This window comes from Furipterus horrens, unplaced genomic scaffold, assembly GCF_987537825.1.
Source record: "Furipterus horrens unplaced genomic scaffold, mFurHor1.1.pri manual_scaffold_9, whole genome shotgun sequence".
Taxonomy (NCBI): domain Eukaryota; kingdom Metazoa; phylum Chordata; class Mammalia; order Chiroptera; family Furipteridae; genus Furipterus; species Furipterus horrens.
The window spans coordinates 5758927-5782706 of record NW_028327179.1 but is presented as its reverse complement, the minus strand read 5'-3'; the positions used below and the strand labels follow the sequence as shown (position 1 = coordinate 5782706).

General features: G+C 48.1%; 1 protein-coding gene across 1 annotated transcript in view; it reads right to left on the bottom strand.

The window, feature by feature from the left end:
* ELMO1 (engulfment and cell motility 1) overlaps positions 1-23780 on the bottom strand; it is a 341907-nt gene that overhangs the window by 301391 nt on the left and 16736 nt on the right. Inside the window, exons 3-4 of the mRNA XM_090287018.1 lie at positions 22359-22399; positions 21336-21408 (exon numbers count right to left, since the gene is read on the bottom strand). Of these exons, the coding sequence (XP_090143144.1) occupies positions 21336-21408; positions 22359-22399 (114 nt within the window). The remainder of the gene's footprint in view (positions 1-21335; positions 21409-22358; positions 22400-23780) is intronic.

The window sequence follows — 23780 nt, the reverse complement described above, 5'->3', positions numbered from 1 at the left end:
GACCTTGACCTTCCATACAGCTGAGAGCAAAGGATAAGAATCCTGGAAAGGGTACCGCAGCCTCTGAGTTCTCTTCTGGAGAAACTTTCCAATGGGGCCACACAGTTACGTGAACAAGGATATTCGCAACAGCACAGTTTACTGTTGTCCACGATGCCGAACACCTGCTGTTCACAGAAAAATGGATAAATCAACTGTTCTTTATTCATGTCATGAGTAAAAGTATAACCCACCTACAAATGTAACTTTGAACAAAAAAACCTAAATTGTAAAAGGTTACTTACAGTATGATAGCACTAATTTAAATTAAATACTCTCTGTAGTATTCAGGAATACATAGACGGGTGGAAAAGCTATAAAACTTTCATGAGATTACTATACATCCATTTCAGGCTAATATTGACTTCTGGGGATGGAGAAATAAATAGAAGGAGAGGAAAAATGACAGAGTAGGACTTGAGCTGGACTTGCACATTCTTTAAAGGGATGATCTAAAGTTGCAGCAGATGTTACCACCCATTAACACGCAATGGCTGGCAACAGCGGTGTCACCTGGATCATTTTCTCTTCCTTTTTGATATGCTTGAAACATTTCAGGATCAAAACGTTGTAAATTACTATTCACATGGATTCTGCATTCAAAAACAGTCTCACCAGGGCAAAACTCGTCTATCTGAATCAAAAGCAGTGGTTGGATGTCTTACGTCTGTGAATTACTTGGTAATGAGGGAACAATTAACGATAAACATATATTTAAAGTCCCTGTGCTGACTCTAAATTAGCCTTGCATAATCCTGCTCTTCTATCCCTGCCAACAGTTACATTCTTAAAACAACCAAAATGAAGTCTTTCTTAAAAAGTGCCTATTAGTCAAGCCAGTGGTTTTCAAATAATGGAATTCTTTTGTTCTACAAAGGGAAAAAACCCCTCAGATGATGCCTCAGAACCTAAAATAGACAAAGTGGTATTGTATTAATATCTTTTATGGGCTTAGGATTGTAAATATATAGTTTATTAAAATAATCAGCAGGAATAATGAGGCCTTTTAGTAACCTAAAAATTCAACAGCTGGTATTACGGGTGATCATTACAATAACATTACAAGCTTCGACATGCAATTTGGTTTTGTGCTTTGTTATCTTCCTCAATGTGGAGGAAATCTGGGAACACTCACACACTGCACTGGGTTTCAGTCACTGCATAACCATGACCGCCTCCAGGGGAGCTTAAAGCCACACCAACGTGTGATGTCGCAGTTTCTGGGGGTCAAGAGTCTAGTGGGTTTTAGCTGGGTTCTCTGTTCAGGGTCTCACAGGGCAGAAATCAAGGTAGCAGGTAGTCGCTTCCTTACCCAGAGGCCTCTTCCAAGTTCGTTCCAGTTATTGGCAAGTCCATTTCCTTGTGGTTGTAGGTGACTAAGACCCTCCTTCCCCATTTCTCAGCGAGCTGCTGACCAAGGACCACGCTCGGCTCTTTACTGGGTAGCCTTCTCCACAATGTGGCAATTTCCTTGTTCTCAAGGCCAAGAGAAGGAGAACATCGCTTTAACACTTCTCCTTCCTCCTCTGAGTAACTCAGCTGCAAGTCCCTTTGACGTACAACGTGACAGGATCACAGGAGTGAAATCCCATCACAGTCGCAGGTCCAGATGCACTCAGGGGAGAGGGGACCAGTGGGCATGGAACACCCAGGCGTCACAGCCCATGAGGCCATCCTCGGACTCTGCCAACCGCAGGAGGTATGCAGCTGTCAAAGGTCACTGTTTTAAGAGCTTATCTTGAAATCTTAGGGGTTTCTCCAGATGCTTGGAAGGGTATAATTTAATATACTTTTTCTTGGTGAAGGGATTAAACAAAGGAAAAAAAAAAAAAAACCTCGTAGACACAGAAAACAGTATGGCAATTACGAGAGGGAAAGGGGGTGGGGGGAGAAGAGGGAAAAGGGGGGGTGAATGGTGATGGGAGGAGACTTGATTGGGGTAGTGAACACAGTACAAATACACAGATGGTGTCTTATAAAATCATACACCTGAAAACTGTATAATTTTATTAACGAATGTCACCCCCAATAAATTCAATCAAAAAATAAAACACTTTTTTTTTCAAATCAGTATTACGAACACCAAATTTATTCCTTATAATGAATATTGGAAGTCAGGCAGGGAGCACCCAAAACTTATAGAAAGAAACAAAATTAGGTTTTCCCCCATGACTGGCCACCTGACAGACTCCCCAGCCAAAGAGTCAGAACTCTCCGTGATGTGCTATGAGCCAGCACGCAGGTGCGACAGCAGGAAGCCCGCTGAAATGATGTTGCCGGCATGTGTGGGTCCGTGTCTGGTTTAAAATAAGACAGTGCAACCTTCCCTGTCAATGGCGCATTCATAAGAAGTGTAAATAAGTGCACAGCAATGCAGGAGATGAAATGCTTCTTACTGAAGTCGGCTTCAAGTCAACTTAACCCGGCAACTTACGTTAATAATAATGAAGCTGTTAGTACAGTTCCTGGTGAATTTTCATTTATGTTTAAATAGTTCAAGCTAATATTTTTAAAGGTCACATAAATAAAACATGACTGCAGTTTCCTGAGCCATCTGTAAAGCCCCCTGAAATGGAACTTTCTTCACAAGAACATGGAAGAGCTCGGTTTCACTTCCAACGCTGACACGCAGAAGCTGCGTGACCTCAAAACCACAAAACCGCTCAGGCACCTGTGAGCTCTAGATGCTTAAATGAAATCGCCCATGAACGTGGCCGGGCCCTCCCACAGTGGCTGCACAAGCCCTGGGAGGCTCAGTGTCTTTGACCCATCGCTCCACTTCCATGGATATTTGGGAGGGTGATGGTTAAGGAGTGGGCACATTAGCATTATTTAAAAAAGAAAACAAAAGCAAAAGAATGGGGGACAGTTCAGTCTAAATGTCTGAACGAAGAGAACCGATGTAAAACTTGAGTTGCGTGCTTTTCGGCCATGAAGGAAGTTTGACAAATAAATAGGAAATGTGACTCATGGAGACATGACCAGGGGCTGGGAGCCTCAAATACTATTTTGTCAGCATGATCATATTTAGTCTTCATTCTGCAATGAAGGAGGCAGAGGGTGTTATCTGTTAAGATGCTTGGTATATATTAATTAAAATGTAAGTTATAAAAGAATGCAGGTGCTATGATCCCGTTTTACAAAAAATAAATGCACACCCAAATTCAAATATATTAAAGCATGGCTATACTAAAATGGCAGTGGTTTTCTCTGAGTAGTTGTTGTTGGCAGCCGTCCGTCTCGAGAGACGATGGTGTAGCTTCTTAAGAGTCTATCTGCACCGCCGAGAATGGCTGTGCAGTCCGACTCCGGAGTGACACGGTATCTGTCTCCTCCCGTGTTGAATCGACATCTTGCGATGACGCTGGAGTGTCCTCTCCAGTGGAGCTGAAGCTACAGAGCCTGGGCAGGGTGATATGGAGGGTCTGCTGTTGCCCATGCAGCAGACCCCCCCTCTCTTCGCAGCTGAAGGGTCCAAGGGAAAGACGGAGTCAATACAGCTTGGCTTCAGGTGCGCCGCAGGAGTTGCCGGTGTTGACTCCAACGTCAAACCGCCTTAGGGACTCCGGCTCCGGATTTTCTGTCGGGGTTTACTCCCTTAGCCTTTCCCCTGAAGAGGTATGCCGCAAGGCAGCGGAGGTTTTTTGGAGTCAGAGTTTTCCTTCTCTGATGTGCCCTGACTGGAAGATCGAACCAGCGACACTTAGCTCGCAGGCCGATGCTCAATCCACTGAGCCAAACCAGCCAGGGTTCTCTGAGTAGTAAGATTTCAATAATTAACAATATTTTGCTTTTCCACTTTTCTTCTCTAGCCAATGTGCTTAATCTGTTCATGGAAAATTTTTTTAAATGAAATTTGAGATTTCATATCTGCTTAGGAGCAGCAGGTACTGAGGGGAAAAAGGATGTTTTATATAAGTTGCATTAAATTAGTGAAGTGGTACCTCTTTTTTTTTTTTTTTTGTATCTAAAAACCTAAAATTAACTACAGTGCTTGAAAGTCTCAAGCTGAGAGAGGCCATCTGAACGTAGAGGAAGAGAAAGAAAAGTAGGTGAACAGAGAGAGAGAAACGTTTTAAAAGATGGCCAATAATCTAATAAAGAAGATACTGACAAGGGAGGATGGAGTGAAAGGAAAACGAAGTCACAGGCAGAAAAAAAGAAACGTCAGGAAGAAAAGGGGCCCAGGAACAGGAAACCCCAAGCTCAGGGAGTGAGAGCGTGGGAGAAAAAAACACATTTGAGGAGGCAGCTGTCTCTTAGTGAAAAGGAACGCCTTAAATAAGATCACAATAAATCACCCTTAAGGTTATTTGTGTGTGTGTGTGTGTGCGTTTCCCCCATAAAAGGGAGGAGAGAATGACGAGTGTGTTTGGCAGTCAAGGTTGCCTTGACCTATGCCCGTCCCAGAGGTGAGACGGCGGCATTAACCACCCCAGGGCCTTCCTCGTTGGTCAGAGAACCAGGCACAAGACTGTCTTTGCAAAACTAAGAGTGGTTGCTGGTTTACAAGCTCCTTGATCATAACAAAACACTGACTTTTATCTTTGAACTTCCATCTGCGGGGATGGTCAAGGAAATGAACCCATTCCCCCAAAAGAAACAAGCGTGGGTATCAGCATGCCTTATAAATTCCCCCTAAACGCCTGCGAGCAACTCCTCAGTTCCCGCCATCACGGCCCCTTCCGGCTCCTTGCCCTTCGGAAGGAGAAGCAGGCAATCTCCCCTCCTCCTGTGCCCTGTATCAACATGAAAAACTGTCTCCTTGCTGCTCTAGGTTCTAAGGATGGCAACTTGCTTCTATTTTGCTTCTCTATCTGTTCTTCTTCCTCTTAGTTACGAAGTCAAAGCCTAGCAAAGGTAAAAGGCACAAAACAGTAAGCCTAGTACAGCTTTTCCCTGGAGGAGAAAGGTGAAGGCTGTTGCATGTGCTTGTTTAATTAAAACCCCCCAAAGCTCCGCGCCACTCCTCCCATAGAGTGGAGGGGCCCATGGCCTCTCCCCTTGAACCTGGGCAGGCTATGACCTCTTCCAGCAAAAGGACCACAGAAGAGTCTGAGAAGCACTTCTCAGGCTGGGTCACAAAGCGCCATGCCCTTCTGCTCTGTTCTCCTGGAGCGCCTGTCTCAGGAAGTGCCCTCTCAGGGAGCATCTCCAGGCCCTGCCACCATGCTGGGAGGATACCCGAGCCACAGGGACCCCACATGCAGGCCCTCCAGGGTCCAGTCTCGGCGGCTCCCAGCCTTTCGGTCACCCCAGCCCAGGAGCCAGACAGAGCAGGGAAGAAGCTTCCAAAAGACCCCAGCCCCCAGGGGTGCATGTGTCTGCCCAGGGGAGACCCCAGACGTCCAAAGACCTGGCCACAGAGTCAGCGGGCATAACTCATTATCTCTACTGATAGCGGGTTTTGTTGGCTGGTTACTAAGTCTGGGGCGTGTGTTAGTGCAACAGTGGGGATCCAAACTGATCATACAATAGGTCTGACTGTAACTCAGCTCTGATCACAGTGGAAAGAGGGGGCAATCTAGAACCCAAGGTCACCAAAAAGTCTCATCCGGAAAACAGGTGCAGGTGCGCTCCCTTTCCTGGGTGGAGGCGAGACCTCCCTCCTCAGCTCTGTCCCCTCCCTTTCTACCAAACTCCCTGTTTCTTTTGTGTCTCCTCCTTCCAGTCTCGGTTCTGCCCTTGGATCACTGGGTTACTCTTGTAGTGGGGATTCACTCTTTCCTTAAACAAAAATATCTACTGAGCATTGTTCAGTATTGACTGGGATCACAAAGGTGAGGCGCTCTCACTTCGTCTGTGACCTTGTAGAGCGAGAGGAATAATGAAATGATTTACAAACTGTGCGTCACAACCATCAAGAGGCATGATTTCATCCTTAGGGGTCCTAGCAAATATTTTCAAACCATAAAACAGAAGAGGAAACAATAGACTAAAAATAGCAACAACAAATAGGCATTCCAACTAGTGTGGTGACTATTGTTTCATGAATCTTTCATCCTTGACTCACACACACAGGATACATATGTATATATATTGCATCTCCATCTTAAAACGTTGAGAAATACTCTAATAGCTATTCAAAACTAGCTATAAAAATCACGCAGAGATTGTGTCAGGAAATCTGTGATTAAGTTTCTAGCTTTGGAACACTGTAAGTCACAGAGCTGCTCTCTGAACTAGTCTCTGTTGACAACGGGGCTTCTGTTGTCTCCTGTAGCTAGTGTTGTTTCGAAGGGGTGTTCTGGAGTTCCTGGGGTCATCTTCAGTCAACACGTGGTACCTGTGGAGGAAACCCGCGCGTTGCTCATTCTGCATCTGAGCTCCCACAGTTCAGTCTGTCCAGGGGTTTAATAGCTGAACTGGAACACGTGCGATGATCATGACCTCTGGCATTTAGCTTTGCCTGCAATTTTGGAAGCGGTGGTACCACCCCAAACCCAAGCCGGGGAGTTAAGCAAAAATAGTTAGCAGCCTGCATAATCATGGCGGTACAGCCTCTTTCCAGCAGTCCGTGGTGAACATTAATAACATGTCATAAAACCCACCAACCTCTGAGTAATATGGTAGCAGGCAGTAACTCCTCTCTCCTGCTCCCTCTCACTTACGTGACTCAACTTAGACTGTCATCTTTTTCCCCTTCATCCTAAAATAAGCATATACTCTTCCAAGTTCGCGAGAGCACCAAACGATTTAAAATGATAGCTCCCCTCCAATTCCCAAACTCTAATTAGAAAATTCTAAAACCACCCCAAAAATGTTTTTAGAGTAGACATCAGAGAGTCTACTGCCAATTCGGTTTGAGTCACTCAGATCAAAGCCACCCGGACGGAGGTGGGGTGACAGTCCCATAAAAGGAAATGGCAGGCTGGCAGGCTGAAGCCCAGGACCAGGACTGCGTAACTCCTGAGGCATGTGTGTGTTTGAGTGGATGTGTGGGCACATGTGTGTGCATGTGTGTGTTTCATTGTTCACCAGATGGGCTGATGGACTGAGAGAGAGCTTAGGAAACCCAAAAGCAGTCCCCATCATCCGATCCCAAACAACATGCCAGGAACTGGACACCCCAGTATGGCCCGTGGCTACCATCCTGCCCTTAGCTCAATGCTCGCCGTGGCCTTCAACTGCTGAGTCGGGAAAAATCCAATATGTTCTTAAAAGAGATATTTTAAAAATTATTGGTTCCTGACTCAGAGAAACTAAAAACGTAAGGTCTAGAGGATGGTAAGAAAATTGTCTTGGTTGACATGCGGCAAGTTGCTACAAACTGAACGTTTGTGTGGCCCACCCCCCGCCAAGTTCATTTGTCAGATTTTAGTGCCCAGGGACATGGTATGAGGGTATAAGGAGTGGGGTGGGCGACGACTAGGTCCTAAGAGTGTCACCCTCCCTCGCTCCTTCCTCCTGAAAAGGGCACAGAGACAAGATGGTCATTGACGAACCCAGAGCAGCCCTCGGCAGAGCGCGAACATGCCTTCTGCAGCTTGGACGTCCAGCCCCCAGAACTGAGAGCTAATTCTGTATTTCTGTTGTTTAAATGCCACTCGGTCTACAGTACTTTATCATCGCCTCCCAAAAGGATAAAGGCCCAAGCAAACACAGGATGACAAATTTCAAAGCATTTTCCCTGTTGGTTAAAATTCCTGCTCCAGCCTCTGTTTTCTGGGGCTTGCTTTCGCCATCTGCACACGCAATCCTGACTGTAAAGAGTTGTATTCAGTTGTTCCTTGGTTATTGGAAAATGTGTCCCCACAGCGGAGCGTGACTATCAAAAATGCCTTTTCGTTTAAAAAAAGAGTGTAGGAGGCTGGGGAGAGCATGCCAACGAGGTTTCTAAGTCAGCACCCACAGAGTCTTTCTTGGAAACTCGAAAGTCTGCATTTAAGCCCGGGATTCTCTCCCCTCTCCTGCGACTACAGAGAAACTCTGAAATAAAACACCGGGGGTGGGTGAGCCGCATGAAAATTCATGGGTCCCACAGGGTGAAGGAAAGTAAGACACTTTCTCAGACCTGAATGATCGCGTAATTTGGGGAAAATTATCTCTTTACAATGACAGTTCGGTTCAGAGAGGTTGTTATTTGCCACAATGAATAAAAATGACAATAGTGACTCAGATTATTTATTACAGGTTGTCTGCATAGTAACAATTCCTCTGCATAATATAAGGAACCAAAGGATCTCTTACGTTTCCTTCCCAGTCCCTAGCGCTGTGAGCTGGAGGTGAATTCCTACGGAGCACCAAGTTCCCAGAAAGACACCGCTTATTCTAACTAGGGAGCACGGTACTCAAGCCCAAGGGGCTGGGTTTAGGTATCATTTTATGGAATCTCATGAAGCTTTAAAAAAATATTCATCAACATCCAGCATGGTACAGATATTGTGTGTGTGTGCATAAGCATATGCCTGTGTGTGTATGTACGTGATATGTATGTGTGTATTATACATGTATGTGCGCATGTATGCAAGTACTGATTTTGAAAAAGATAATCACTTTGGGAGACTGAAAGCCCACTGAAATTTTCTACCACTGATTCAAGACTCTGTAAGAGGAGCTTTAAGATTATTCGCTCTCCTGGCTGCTGTGGCTCAGTGGATTGAGCGTCGGCCTGCGAGCCAAGTGTCGCCGGTTCGATTCCCAGTCAGGGCACAGGACTAGGTTGCACGTCAGGTCCCCAGTTGGGGGCGCGAGTGAGAGGCAACCACACAGTGATGTTTCTCTCCCTCTCTTTCTCCTTTCCCCCCTCTCTAAAAATAAATAAATAAATAAACAAAACTAACAAATAAATAAATAATTTTTTTTTTTTAAAGATTATTCACTCTACAATTCCTCCCCTGTTCGGAACGCAAAAGGATACGTGCGTGTTCTGGAAACGGAATGAACCCACATCCCACATAACGCATGAAGCGACTAAGGGCCCTTTTTACCTTGCAAAGGAAACTGCATCACATCACGTCAAGAAGCAACCTCGAACACCTACATATTCTGTTAAGGAACCGTGTGAGACAGAGGTGGGCACACAGTTTTTTTACGGTAAGGCCCTTGGGATCTAGCTGAGGGGAAGCTCCAGATTAGCTCACAAACAGTTAAACAACAGTTCAAAGGCCACAATAAAGAACCAGGTCCTAAGTAGCTAACAGAAAAGAAATGAAACCAAGAGACAATAAACTAAAGAGACAGTAATTCCTACAGTCGCGGAGAGAAAGCGAAGAGATTTAGAAGAGGGCTGAACTAAGAAATGCTTCTCCAAAACTGGGGTTAATTAAGATGATCTCAGACAAGCAGCCAGGGTTTCCTCCATCTTAAACAATGCCAGGTGGTAGGGGGAGGCGGGTCGGCTGTCCTGGAATGACGGTCACTTTAATGGCATTGATCGCTGCTGGTGCATGTTTGCTGCTGAGGCTCATTTCCCTGGAACAAGGAGTATGTCATTTCATGTCTTTATCCCCAACACCTAACCTAGTACCTGAAACATTACAGCGGTGGGGGGGGGGGGGTACTGAACTCCAGGTAAAGCTACACTGGGGAGATGGAACCAGATTTACTCGGCAAACACTAAGGCAATTTGTCTAAAGTTAGGTGAACAAGAGAAAGACAACAGAATTCAAAATGTAGACTGTGGTACACTTTGGTGGCCAGGTTAAATAAGAAGGTGGACCTCATTCTCTCTCGGCGACAGCAGAAACCAATCAGAAGATGCCTGTAGTTCCGAGGGCACAGAGGCCGAAGAGCCAATAAGAATTCACAGGGTGGGTTTTCATCATGAGCAGGAATTCGGGGAGGGAACCGAGGCTCCTGTCACTTCTAGCGGGAGTGTCCCAACACAACACTGCCGTCACTCACGCTTGTGAACGATGCCTGGGCCCCAGCCTTGACCTATTGACTTTCACTCCCTAGGTTTCAGGCTGTTTAATCTGAGTGTCGCCGTTTCGGAAGATGGAAATAACCCTGGTGGAAATAAACAAACAGATAGCACAGCCTAGCAGGCGGCTCAGCTGGTTGAAGTGTTGACCCAATAGGCCAAGGTTGTAGGTTTGATACCTGATCAGGGCACATGCAAGAATAAACCAATGAGTGCATGAATAAGGGGAACAACAAATCTCTCTCTCTCAAAAAAATTAATAAAAAAGTGAAAAATACAGCACAACACAGCTCTCTAAATATATGAAAACCACTGCATTGTACACTGTAATTGGGTAGATTTTATGGGGTAGAAGATACTGCAATAAAGATGCTTCTAAACATAAAGCAGAAGAGCTCATATCCTACCTAAAAGATTTTTTCATGTGTACTGAACGGGTCCAAAAATACAGTGTCAGATCATCAACCCAGTTGACTCAAAAATCATATTCCCAATAATCTTTTCAAACATGACCCCTCCCCCATCATCGATTGGTATCAACCTCGCCCACCCCAGACTGAAAACTCTATGATGAGGGCTGTGTCTTATCTTACTCACCCCAGCACATATTTAACTATAAAATCTGAGCAAATCAATTTCTCCCTCTTGCATTCTTATGCTCCAATCTATAGAAAATATGACAGATGTTTCTCTACTTATTTATCTATGAATATTAGTTAAAAATTTTATATTCTAAGTTAGGAGTATCCAAAACAGAAGTTAAATTTGGATATGCTAGTAAGGTAACTACGTACTAACATTTTACCAGGCTGTGCACATCAACAAATTTATCAAGAACACGTCATTGTGGAAATACATGAAATGAGTAGTATTATTCAACTGCAATGCATTATCATCACCCTTCACAAAGGTTAAGCTTTTGAAGGCAGACATTCCAAGAAGATTCTTATTTGGTTCCATTTTCTACCCATCGTTTGTTGTCAATCTCTATGCATTTTTCAAAACACCCTTGCATTCTTCTCTCCACAGTGAACTATTTTCTGAGAGTTTCTAGCATAGATTCTAGCACTCTTCCAATACGGTGCATTCAAACTAATCACAGCGGGCAGTCTGCAGTCCAAACATTTGTGGTCAGGTTCAGCTTAACACCCTCCAAAGTCTTCCCAATGCTCTTAGGATCAAGTTCAAAACCCTGACTATGGCCCACGAGGCCTGAGAAATTGCGGGGCTTATGCCAAACTCTCCAGCTCCATACCTTGCCCATGTTTAGGGTCTCTCCCCACCCCCAATCTTTCTTCTTAGATCTCAGCTTAAATGTCACGTGCTCCCGGCTAAATCATGTCTGGACACGCCCTTTGCCCTTTGTGGCACTTCCGGTTGCAGCCAGTTAACTTGGGGTCAAGGCCGATCTGCCTTTCGCCTGCTCTGGCCTTTGGGAATGGCGCACCGCACAGAGCCTGGCACACGTGGGAAGCCAATATGGATATGCTGTATCGAATCCACACATTCGTGGCTTTTCCCTCCTGGCCTGACTGCTTCCTCTCGTCAGCCCTGCAGGTTGAGCTGGCACGGCCGGGACACTCAGCCTGTTCCGGAGAGCCTAGGGCGTCCCCAAGGCTGGTGACAGGCCCCCAAGCAGCCGACAGGCCTCAGAGTATCCACAAGGGAAGCCAGGCTCAGTCACAAGTCAAAGAAGAAAGAGCTGAGCAGCCGGCACAGGTGAGCTCGGGGTCCTTAACCAAGGAGACGGCAGGTGCAGGGTGTGACGGGGACGAGGCCGACAGGGGGCACAGGGGCAGCACGAGAGAGTGGCCGGGAGGCAGGGACCTCAGAAGAGCTGAAGGGCGTGCTGCCACGTGAGACAAGTCAGAGAAAGACGGATACTGCATCACACACATGTGCGACCTTCACAAAGAACTCAAACACAGAAGCAGAGCGTAGAAGAGCGGTTCCCAGCGCTGAGGGACTGAGGACCTAATGTAAGATATGGTGATTGTGGTCGACGAAAGCGTATTATGTAACTGAATTTGCTGAGGACGTATAACTTAAATGTTCTCATCAAATGAACAAGTAAGCGAGGTGACGGGTGAGTTCATTAAGTAGACGGGAGAATCCTTTCACGACGCATACATATATCTATTTACCGTTGATGTGCACTTAAATACCTTATAGTTTTCTTTGTCAAGGTGGAAAGCAGGCACATCTTTTCTCCGCCCGTTCCTGCCTGCTGAGGGCCCGTCCTGGCGGCTCTGGCCCAGGCGTGCAGGTGGCAGCCCCTGCTGGTCACACCTGGCCGGGCTGGGCTTTCCGGAGGCAGCAGCAGAGGCGTCTGTGGAGCAAATGCAGGAGCTCCCGCCAGTCCGAGCACACGTGCCTGGCCAGGAAACTGACAGCGTTCTGGGGCTCACATTAAAATGCCTGTCCTCCTGAGAGCACTTTCATCAAGAGGAGCTAAGACCTGCGTAGGTGACACAGGTGTCAACCTCTGGTCCCAGTTCGCTGTGGAGGAAAAGGGAGGGGACACACGGCACCAGGCCCTAGAGCTGCCCCTCCTAGGAGCCAGGGGCAGGGCAGCTCCCCAGGAAAAGATGTGCCTCGGTGTGTATTGTATTTTGTTTAGTGGGGCTGGTTTGAGGATGATGTATGTGTGTGTATGTTGGTGTGCGTGCATACGTGTATGTGTGTGTTACTTTCTTCAAGGGAGAACACATCCAAACATGCCTTTCTTAAAACACTTAGCATTCAACACTTGTATTCATTCTTAGTTCCCAATTGTAATAATTTTCACCAATTTTCAAACATGTTTGACCCCAAGCCAGCGTGAAAACTAATACCATTCGCGCACCGCGCATGCGTGTACATGAAGCAAACAGTCCAGAAAATGACGTGTGGGATACACCCTGGTTGCTCCCTACTCTGTTATAGTCCATTTCGATGCTCTGTCAACCTATCTAATTAGTTTCATACCCACTAATAAGGGACAACCTACCGTGTGTAAAACACTAATACTCCCTCTTTTATATCATATAACTATCATTTGAAAACAATTTTACACTTTTGACAGTATACTCAAAGCAGAAGAGGACTCCCCAATCTTTTCCCAGTGATACCCCAGGCCCCACAGTGGTAGCGCCTCATGTAAAAGACCAGCCGAGCTGACCTGAGGCGCCCGGTGCTAGAGGACCCCAAAGGCAAACAGGGGAAGTCGCAGCCAAGGCAACGGCCTTGATCTCCACCAGACAGTCTGTGCCCGTCACACCGAAGGAGCATGTTTGAAATGAAAACATGCATGTGCCGACATGAACTGTTTTGATGACAGTACTCTTGGAACAGCCACATGACACCCCTCTTCTCATTTTGCTTAGCCACCAACAGAGACACGCATTCTTATGTCATCTGACCCAGCTCAGACGGGCCACGCACAGTCTCTGTGCGAGCTGACCTTCCCACACACCGATGGAGCAGGTCTCCTTCCAGGTGGAGAGGAGGTTCTGCTGGAGATGTGTGTACTTTGGGGGGATTTCATTTTCTTTTCTTTTTCCTTTTTTTGAATTTTTTATTTATTTTTAGAGAGAGGAGAGGGAATGGAGAAAGAAAGGGAGAGAAACATCAATGTGTGGTTGCCTCTCGCACGCCTCCAACTGGGGACCTGGCCCACAACCCAGGCATGTGCTCAAACCAGCGATTTTTAGCTTTGCAGGCCAGCACTCAATCCACTGAGCCACACCAGCCAGCACTAACTTTGGGGGAATTTCTAAGCCATGTTACTTAATTTGGCAATGCTGATCAGTTTGGGTTATTGGGTCAAAGGAGTACACAGAATGGAATGCTATTGAGGGGCACTAAGCAGTGGTCAGAGGAGGACCATTCACAGAGGAAACCAGGGAGGTAAGAGAAGAGGATGGGACGTCGTGGTCAGAATCCAGAACACTCTGCGTGTCCCACAGCACAGCCCCAGAGAACAGGACATGGCTCTAGAGTCAGACTCCCAGGTCCCATCCCCCTGTGACTTACGCTCCTGAGCCTGAGTTGTGCCCTCTGTAAGGGGAGCGTGGAACAACAAATCCTGGCTCCCAGGCTAACGGTCCGTGGGAAGCGCGCAGCGAGCACCGGTGCCGTGGCGCGCCCCGCAAACATGCAGGGCAGTTGTTACCGCCCGCCAAGCACCTCCCAGAAGGCCTGCCCACGTGCCTCCCACTCATGGGAAGAGCTGTCCGAGTGAATGCATTTCCTGCCAGTCTCTCAGAATTCAAATCCAGCTAGCCTTCTCCAGGGCCTCGGAATCCCGCTCCTCTTCTACAGAGTAGAACCCCCTTATCCACAGGGGACACGTTCCAGGACTCCCCAGTAGATGCCTGAAACCAAGGATAGTACCAAACTCTGTATATACTGTGTTTATTCCTATACACACACGCCTAGGATAAAGTTCAACTCATGCATCAGGCACGGTAAGAGATTGATAACAATAACTAATACTAGAACGTACGGCAATAAAAGTGACGCGGAGGGAGTCGCTCTCTCTCAGCAAACGAGCACCAATTGCCTTTTCCCTTTTCACAATTTCAAGGGTAAAAGGTTCCTTTTTACCACAGATCCTAGAACCTCAGCAGATGGTTTTCTCCTTCCCTTGTCAGGCTGAGAACTTGCACCTTTTCACTTAAGGGAAGAGCTTTCCAGGGTCCCTCTGGCAGGTCTGAGCTGCCAGCAGCGCTGTGCCCGGGGGCCGTTACTCAGCAACATCGGGGTTCCTTGCGCTCCGTAAGCACGATTGTACCGAGACAGCCGACCTGGGAACCGGGGGGCCGCTAAACGACGAGCGGGCAGAGAGTGTGGACCGAGGGGTGAGCCGCGTCCCAGGTGGGAGAGAGCAGGACCACGTGAGATTTCATCCCGCTTCTCGGAACACCACAAGAATGAATACACATGAAGCGTTCATCCCTGGAATTTTCTATTTCGTATTTTCAGACCATGGTTGACCACAGTCACTAAAGCCAAGGATAAGGGCAGTCTGCGCTTCAGTCCCTTCCACACCTTCCTCACTTGTGACCGCCTAGACCTTGAGAAACACGGAGGCGGAGGATGGAACGCAGCCACGGCACTGAGCGCGCTTGGGACCCCAGGGCGCAAGGCACGAGGGCTGAACTGAGCAGTCCCCAGACCCGGTGGGCAATACCACTTCCAAAGGGCACACAATCCCTCTCTGCCCCAGGGTGCCGGGAAGCTCCGGACCAACCTGAGAACCCGGAGCGCCCAGGAAGTGGGAGCTGCGCCTCGAACAAGCTCCCCCCACCCCAAAGCCTCCCGGCGCCAGCTTCGCCCAGAGGACCTGGATCAGGCAGGACTCCCTCTATGATCACAAAACAAGAATTTACCAAAATAAGGCGCTGCAGAGGTATATGACTGCATTTCACGTATTATAAAGCAGGTCTGAGAAGAGGGAGACCAAACACCATTCTGAAATCGGGGTAACACTTCCACCGTCACGGTGTACAGTCTCCTGGGCCTCGGCACGCACGGGCCTCATGGCGGCCAGGCCACACTCCTGTCGCCTGCAAAGACTGGTGTTGGCGCAATGCGCTCCCTTCAACAAGCCTACGGTCCACACTAAAGGCCAGTGAAAGTGCCCTTGCTCGTCCCCAGGGAGTGGAAGATTTCCTGTCAGGTGCTACGTCCTCCAGGTTACCCCCGTAAGGGATAAGGGAGCCACAGACTGAAACCTGTAAGCGATGCTCACAGGCCGCAACTTCCTGGGCTTATTTTCTTGAGGACGCGCCCGTCAGGCGCACTGGCTGGCCTGCCGTCAGCACAGACAGGGCGTCACACGTCAGCCGGGGCCCGGGCAGCGGAGGGGAGGGTTTTTGGCGATGGCACAAAACGCACTGGAGCCCCCCCGAATGGCCTAAACACGTGGCTGCCCGATGACTCTCGGTCCCCGAGTCCTCACGGTAAAACGAAGACAATAATCCCTGGATCGTGCGACCAGAATGAAGATGGTGACCTCGAATGCATATCCTTGGCTGTCACTCCTGCTCAGAAGACCAATTCCTCTGGAATATGTAAAGTTAACACAGCAAAGGAAAACATCGCCAGAACGAACAGGCAAGCTATGGAATCGGGGGGAGTATTTACAAATCATCTGTCTGCTAAGGGGTTCATTTTCAAAATGCAGAAAGAACTCACACAATTCAACATCAGAAAACCACACATTCCAACTTAAAAATAGGGAGAAGCGCTACGCAAACATTTTTTTAAAGAAGACACCCAGATGGCTAACGACTACATGCAAAGATGCCCCAGATCACTAATAATCAGGAAAATGCAGATTAAATCCACAATCAGAGTTCATCTCACACCTGTGAAGATGGCTATCACCCCAAACAAAAGGGGGTGGGAGAGAGAGACATGTTGGTGAGGATGGAGGAAAAAAAAGAGTCCTCATACACTGTCGGTGGCCATATAAATGGGTGCCACCAGGGTGGAAAACAGTGTGGAAGTTCTTTAAAATCAGAAATAGAACCCGCATGATGATCCCGAAATCCCGCTTTCTGGGTATATATCCAAAGGAAATAAAAACAGGTCGTCAAAGAGATGTATGCACCACAGTGCTCGCTGCAGCAGGTACGACACGCAAGTCTCTGCTGCTAAGTGAAGGAAGAAGGAGAACGTGGTCTGTGCATACATAATGGAACAGAATTCAGCCTGAGAAAGAAGGAAATCCTGCCCTTGGTAACAACGCGCCTTGAGGGCGCTAGGCCCCGTGAGTTAAGTCAGCCAGAGGAAGACAAAATACCGTCGTCCCTCTCTATATCGCGGTTCACTTACCGCAGCCTCACTGTATCGTATCGGCAGCCGACCGTCCCGAGAGACGATGGTGTAGCTTCTTAAGAGTCTATCTGCACCGCCGAGAATGGCTGTGAAGTCCGACTCGGGAGTGACACGGTATCTGTCTCCTCCCATGTTGAATCGACATCTTGCGATGACGCTGGAGTGTCCTCTCCAGTGAAGCTGAAGCTACAGAGCCTGGGCGGGGTGATATGGAGGGTCTGCTGTTGCCCATGCAGCAGACCCCCCCTCTCTTCGCAGCTGAAGGGTCCAAGGGAAAGACGGAGTCAATACAGCTTGGCTTCAGGTGCGCCGCAGGAGTTGCCGGTGTTGACTACAACGTCAAACCGCCTTAGGGACTCCGGCTCCAGATTTTCTGTCGGGGTTTACTCGACAGAATAATATTTTAAAATATTATATTTAATTATTTCGCTTTATCGCGGGATTTTTGCGGTACTGTACAGTAAATACTGAAATAAATGTCAGGTTCCTACTTCGCGGATTTTCACCTATGGCTGGGGGTGGGGGTGGGGTCTAGAACATAACACCCGCGATAAGTGAGGGGTCGCTGTACGACATCACACACACGTGGCATCTTCACAAAGAACTCAAACACAGAAGCAGAGAGTAGACAGTGGTTTGCAGGGCTGAAGGTTGAGGGTCTAATGTAAGCTATGGTCGATAACATAGTGTATTATATAACTGAAATTTGCTGAGAACGTATAACTTAAATGTTCTCATCAAATAAACAAGGAAGCGAGGTGACGGGTGAGTTCCTGAAGTAGACGGGCGACTCCTTTCATGATGCATACATATATCTATTTACCGTGATGTGCACTTACCATTTTCTTTGTCAATTATACCCATAAAAAGCCAAAAGCTACACCGTTGGCTTTTCATTCTCTCTCTTCACCCCCCTCTCAGACGTAACCCTGAGATAGAAAAGTGTCTGGGCCAGAATCTGAACTTGTGAGCAGCTGAACCTCATCTGTCTCTAAGGCGTTTGCACGCCACAATTCTGCTTGACGCTGCTCAGCAATACAGCATGGTTTCCTCAAGTTAATGGCCCAATAAGCAAATGAAGGCTATCCCAGAAAATGAGCTTGGATAACGGGAGGGAAGCAGGGAGGAGCCTCCCTGAGAAACTCAAAGGTCCATCTGTCAGTCATATAATGTGTTAGCGTGCCCGGCCTGGAGCATTTTCTTTCTTTAAAATCACAGGTCCTACTTCATCTCTGGCAAAGGATGGGAGACAACCTCGTACACAAAGAGGGGATCAGTAACAGAACACGTACAGGTTTCAAAAGTTAGCCACCGGTTACCATGGTGATGCAAATATTACCTCACGACTCACTGGGCTGTAAGTAACCAAGATGATGCTAAATACATTACTTTAAACACAGAAAATGGGCTCTGATCTTAGGAATACTTGCAAGCAGCTAGAGAGACCTATCAGCAGACCGAAGGCAGCCCAGGTGTGCCGCTGTGGACCCAGGACTCAAGGTCCCTCCCCCACCCTGCGCGTGTTGACTTCTGTGTCATCCCCACACGCAGCTGCAGGGGGACGAGGCCTGACACAGTGTTTACAAGCAAAGGGCTCCCATCAAGAAGACAGTCTCCCCATTGCCCAAATGCCTAATAAGAGAATTCCCCTCCTACCGCCCACTAAAGAGGGGCAGAGAGGACAGCAGACTTGGTGGCAGTCCCTTTTAAACTCAACGCGAAGAATCTCCTCAGGCAAAACAAGAGTTCCCAGGAAATGAAGAGCATGCCCAATACCATAACCATCTTCCCACTGTTCTGAGTAGCTTACTTCTTCTGAGTCTCTATTAACTTTCATGAGAACAAGCGCATAAATATCGTATGCAGCTTTAAATTATTCAAAGAGTCGGCCGCATACAAACACACTCCTAAGTCAATCTCCGCGCATAACTTCTGTTCTCAGTGCTCAGTGCCTGTGACGCACGGAGCCCGTCTCTTCAGAAAAGGGGCCCCCGAACACAGGTCCCCCACGCAGTCCCTGGGCCCCCTCCTCCAGATCCCACGAGGGCCCTTCAAACCCACAATCCTGGGCCATGCCCAGCTCAGCCGCAGGGGCTGAGGTCTAAACATCTATATCTGTACAAGGTTCTCTGTGATGCTAACGCTGGCAAGTCTGGGTATCCTGTCCTTAGGAGTCTCCTGACAACGGTGACGGAAGGCAGACCGCCACCAGGGGACCCAAACTGGCAGAGATTAATCAAAGGCGGGGTACAGGTAACTCCGTGGCTTTTGGACCACAACCCAAGGAAAAAGCCCAGCACAAATACATGGGCTTATTCTATTTATTGTATTCCAATTTTTAATACTCTTACAACTTTTAAATTGATCTCACCATCCACTCATTGGCAATGCCTGAAAACCCCTACGATAATTTCCAGTGTCCTATAATTTTATCACTTCATAACTTTTACCCTTTCCCATAGTATCACTCCAATAGTAGAAAACCATCCAATCTTTTCTGGTAACACCCCCAGAGTCACAATATTTTAGTTGCCTTTAAAAGGTGAACCAAGTTGAAATGAGACAGCCTTCTGCTTCAAGATAACAACAGCAATACATTTAACTGGTAACATTGAACTTCCTTTCTTCTTTATCTTATGAAGACCAGCATGCGGATTATATAAAGACAGGATAAAATGAATGGAAAATGTTAAGAAAACAGAGCAAGGAGAAAATCAGGACAAAACACAGGGTGTCTACAGAATGAATAAAAAAACAAAACAAGTAAAATGAACAACTCGGGCCCGGAAACCTAGTCCTCCTGTTAGCACCCAGCAACACAGGCCCCTGGAGGACGAGGAGAACGCGGTGAGTTATGAAAATGCCAGTGTCCCTTGGGAAGAACCAAGCAATCTCTGGAGGCATTTCTAGGCTGTGGCTGTCCTCCCTGTGGACTGGACTGAAGGGCCCCCACCCCCACACACATACTCCTCCAGGTAGAGTGAGCAGTCACAGTAGACACAAGGACCCTATTGTAGGGAACCGCTCCTCGTGGTTTAGGGAACTGCAGCCCCGGCCTGAGCATGACCTGCCGCCGGCATCCCGGCCACGCTTATCTTTAACTCTCAACATAAGGCTGCGCATGGAACATATCCAAAAGCCACTCAGAGGGTTTCTGTGGGAATTGGGCTTAAAGAATGCTTATTATGCTTTAGAACTTGCTCTGCTTTCCTTATCTTTAATGTAACATAAACAGTCTCTAGCAAGGAATGTATGGAACCTTGCACCTAATGCCAGTGTGGCGTCCAGATGTTTGATAGACCCTGACACAGACTGGTCACGGTGCCCTCTGTACTGGTACATGTCATCTGTTATTGTCAACTGTAATCCTAACGCCTCCAAGCTATTGATGATTCGTGAATGTTGACCTTGTATCTCCCATGTGTGTCCTCCTCAATAAAAGGCATCAGGGAAAGAGGTCTGATTGCTGTTCTCCACTAGAGAGGCAGCCACCCTCCTTCACAGTAGACACAAGGACCCCATCACTGCGTCCGCCTCCCTTTCCCCACTTCGTTCCGGGGCAAACTTGGGAGCACCAAAGCCGGGAGCCGGAGGCTTTCTCCTCCCTCCTCCCTGTATTCACTCCGTCCCCACGCCGACCACCTCACCGTGATGCAAACTGTTCACAGGGCTGTCTGTCCGTCCCCTCCCCGTCCACCCTGCCAGGTTATAAGTACCACCAGGACAATATTGGCTCCTTTGCATTTCAGGGAAGGCTCCATAAAACCAAGCTGAATACTAAACTCCTCTAGAAATGGCCCCCAAGGAAAAGTGATAGAAGCCCAAAGACCTGGACTTCTTCTTGATCTTCTTGTCCACTACTCCTCAGATTCTGACCAAGCCATTGGACACTCAGGACTCAGTTTTCTATCTGTCAACCAGAGCCAATATTGTTTGTATCACAGGTTAGTCTGGGGAAGGAATCAACAAACAGATGTCATGCGCCGGGGGCCACTTCCTGGAATCTGGGAGGTTCTGAATAAATGTTTGTCTTCCCTTCTCTTATCAGGGTTAAGACATGGACGCCCCTCACTCCCAGGACCCCTGCAGTCTCCACAACTCCCTGCTCCTCCTCCGAGCTTCCGAAAGCAGAAAAATCACCCAAGGAGGAAGCAAGGCCCCCCCAAACCACAGAACACTGGGCGCCTACGCAACGCGACCTTGGAAAGCATTTCTTGTCATTGTTCCAATTACTTTAAGAGGGCTTAGACGTTGTTCTAGGAAAAAAACCAAGAACAAAACGGTCTGAGAAAGGAGCCCGGACTGTTGCTAAGTATCGCAGGAAAGCTTGAACCAGGCGAGAAGAGAGATCATCGGTAAATCTGCTGTTAGAAGGCACATGCAGTGGCTAAAAGAGGACCCACATGCGTCTGGTCTTCACTCTCACGTGGGCTAAGAGCTGCCCTGTGGTCACGGAAGCAGCAGTTCGCTGTTTACAGACTCCACTTCCGTGGCGGGCTGATGGAAAACTGAGCCCGGCACACGGAGTCCCGAGCAGAGGCCGCGTCAGTCACGTTTTAGCTTCCTTAAACGCACGTGTCCCCGACGGAATCGTGGGCCGGCCTACCTTCTCCGTGATGTAGAAGTTGGAGCTGTCGGCATGCTGCAGGGCGTAGTATTCATGGTTGGCAAGGGACCACCTTCAAACAGAAGCATACACTGATCAGAAAAGCAGGACAGGGTCCCTTGCAGCGTTACGGCTGGGCAGTTAGATGAATGAATCATTCTGTGTTTGGAACTAGGTCAGTGCCCAACCAACCCCACAATGGGGTTTCTAAAGCAAAGTGGTATCAGCCCGCCTTCTGCCCTAAGAGCCGTTACTTCTAAGCCTGTGGCTCACGTGTAAGCGTTTCATCTTCAAGGCTTAGGATCGGGGTGGTATTTAAATATAAAGTTACATTCCTCCCCATGCTGCAGGAGTGGGGGGTGGGGGGGACCAAAGGAAATGAATACATTTAAATTTTCCGTTAATTGTTACATTCAATCCTCTGCGTTCTCTAATCCCCAAGCAGGATGCTTGCTGCATGTTGGAACATTCTAGTCCACCATCCCAGGCCTTAAATAAATTCCAGGTAATCCCCTAATCACAGTTCTGCTTTAAAAGTTAAAAAAACAGCAACAGCCACAGGCCGCTTCCGTCTGCGCGGGCAAGGCGAAGTGAGAACGCCATCTTGTTGGCTCCCCACGTGGCAGGAGGGCGGCCCGCCCGCTCGTCTTCTAAATCATTTCATTTTCTAGGGAGACCGGAGGGCTCCCCATTTAGGCCAGGTGAAGCGGGTGTGTCACCTCAGGAACCTGAGACTGCTCCCTGCTGAGAACGGCTAACGAACACAACTCTTCCTCAGCGTAAATAAAGCCCGTCCCTGCATGCGCACACCCGCCAGTTCACACGTTCGCCTCTTTGAGGACCAAGAGTAAATTTTTTTTTTTTGGTGGAAAGCGGCACGCCGATCTGACATAGGAATTCTTGGTGTCTTCGGGCAGGTCAAGGAACTTGGGAACAGTTCTGACCCCAGCGCAGGGATATTTTAGTTGCCTCTCAAGTTGTGAACCGAAACACCTGAGATGAATCCGGAGAAACAACACTTACCCATCACAGACTTCCTTTATAATTGCAGACAGCGGTTTTTTCTGCAAAACAGCAAAAAAGGAAATACTCTGTTAGTTTCATTTCATCAATTTACATTAAAAAAAATTAAGGAGAAGAAGGCTGGTAAAAAGATATCTAAGCCACAAGACTTTCCATTTGCTATTCTTAGTGGTTCTCAATGAGCCTGTTGTTTTTCTCAAGGTCAGAATCTACCGGCCGTTGCCACCAAATATCTTTATGATTGATTATGGTGGTGGTGCTTTTTTCTATACTTAATAGTACTCACTGAACAAAATATGCGTCGTTTAAAACTTAGCCACATTAAAATCAGGATGGAATCACGGCTTCGATCAAAGATCCCTGAGGCCACGAAAGCCTGCAAGGCCCCACGATACCCAGAAGCCCTCAGGAGCAAGCGAGTCGGGCACCCAGCAGCTGGCCGGACGCCAGCAAACCAGGACGCGGGCTGTTGTGGGGAGAACACGTGGCAAGTGACATGCGACGTATTGTGAAACTTCTCCTGGCGAGGGCAAAGAATTCTTTCCATAACCTTGGCCCTGACACGTGCCAGTCACGCAGCAACGTGAGCTGGGCACACATGCAACGGGACCATGATGGCATGTGCCCTGTGTCGGCTGGCGGCCGACTGCAGCTGTGCCCCGGCCTCCCAGCCGCAGCTGCGCCCCGCCTGCCCCCAGACGGCAGGAATGCGGCGTGGGGCCCCCGCAGCTCGCCCGGCGATGTCCAAACCCTCTCTGTCTCAGAGGCAAACAGACTCCGTCTCCTGGAGTGGACAGTAGTGTGTCAACCCACAGAACAAACAACAGCACCCCCCCCCCAAAAAAAAATGGGGAAGAGAAATCAAAGAAACATACAGGTGGTCCAGGACTTTCAGAAACGCCAGGCAAAACCGTCTACATTAGAGTATGTGACGTGCTGTGGGGAAGGGGCGTCCGAGCCAGGCAGGACCGGTTCCAGTCCCAGCTCGTCAGCAGGTCTGCGGCGGGACCTACAACTCCCCGCCTCTGCTGACCTCAACTCTTGTATCTGTGAAATGCACGCAGGACCTACCCACTCCTGAGGCTGCTTTAACGATTAAACTACATTAAATTAAATGAAAATTAATACAAAGGGCAACAGATACAGGAAGGGCTAGGGTTACGGCTTCCTTGCCTCTGTGTCCCTAGAAGAGCTCTCCGGGGACACAAAGCTGCCACGCCTGCCCTCCTGGGAAATTCGGAGGTACAGTCTCTCCTAGGCCCTCTTGACTTGCTCAGAGCTCGGACTCGGTCTTCAGTGGGCCCAGGGAGGAAAAAAAAAAGACATGTCAGGACACCTCCAAGAAGGGAAACGCGCTGACTACGATTTAGCCTAGACCGTGACTTGGAGAAACTTTAATGTACGATAACCCACTCGTTCCTG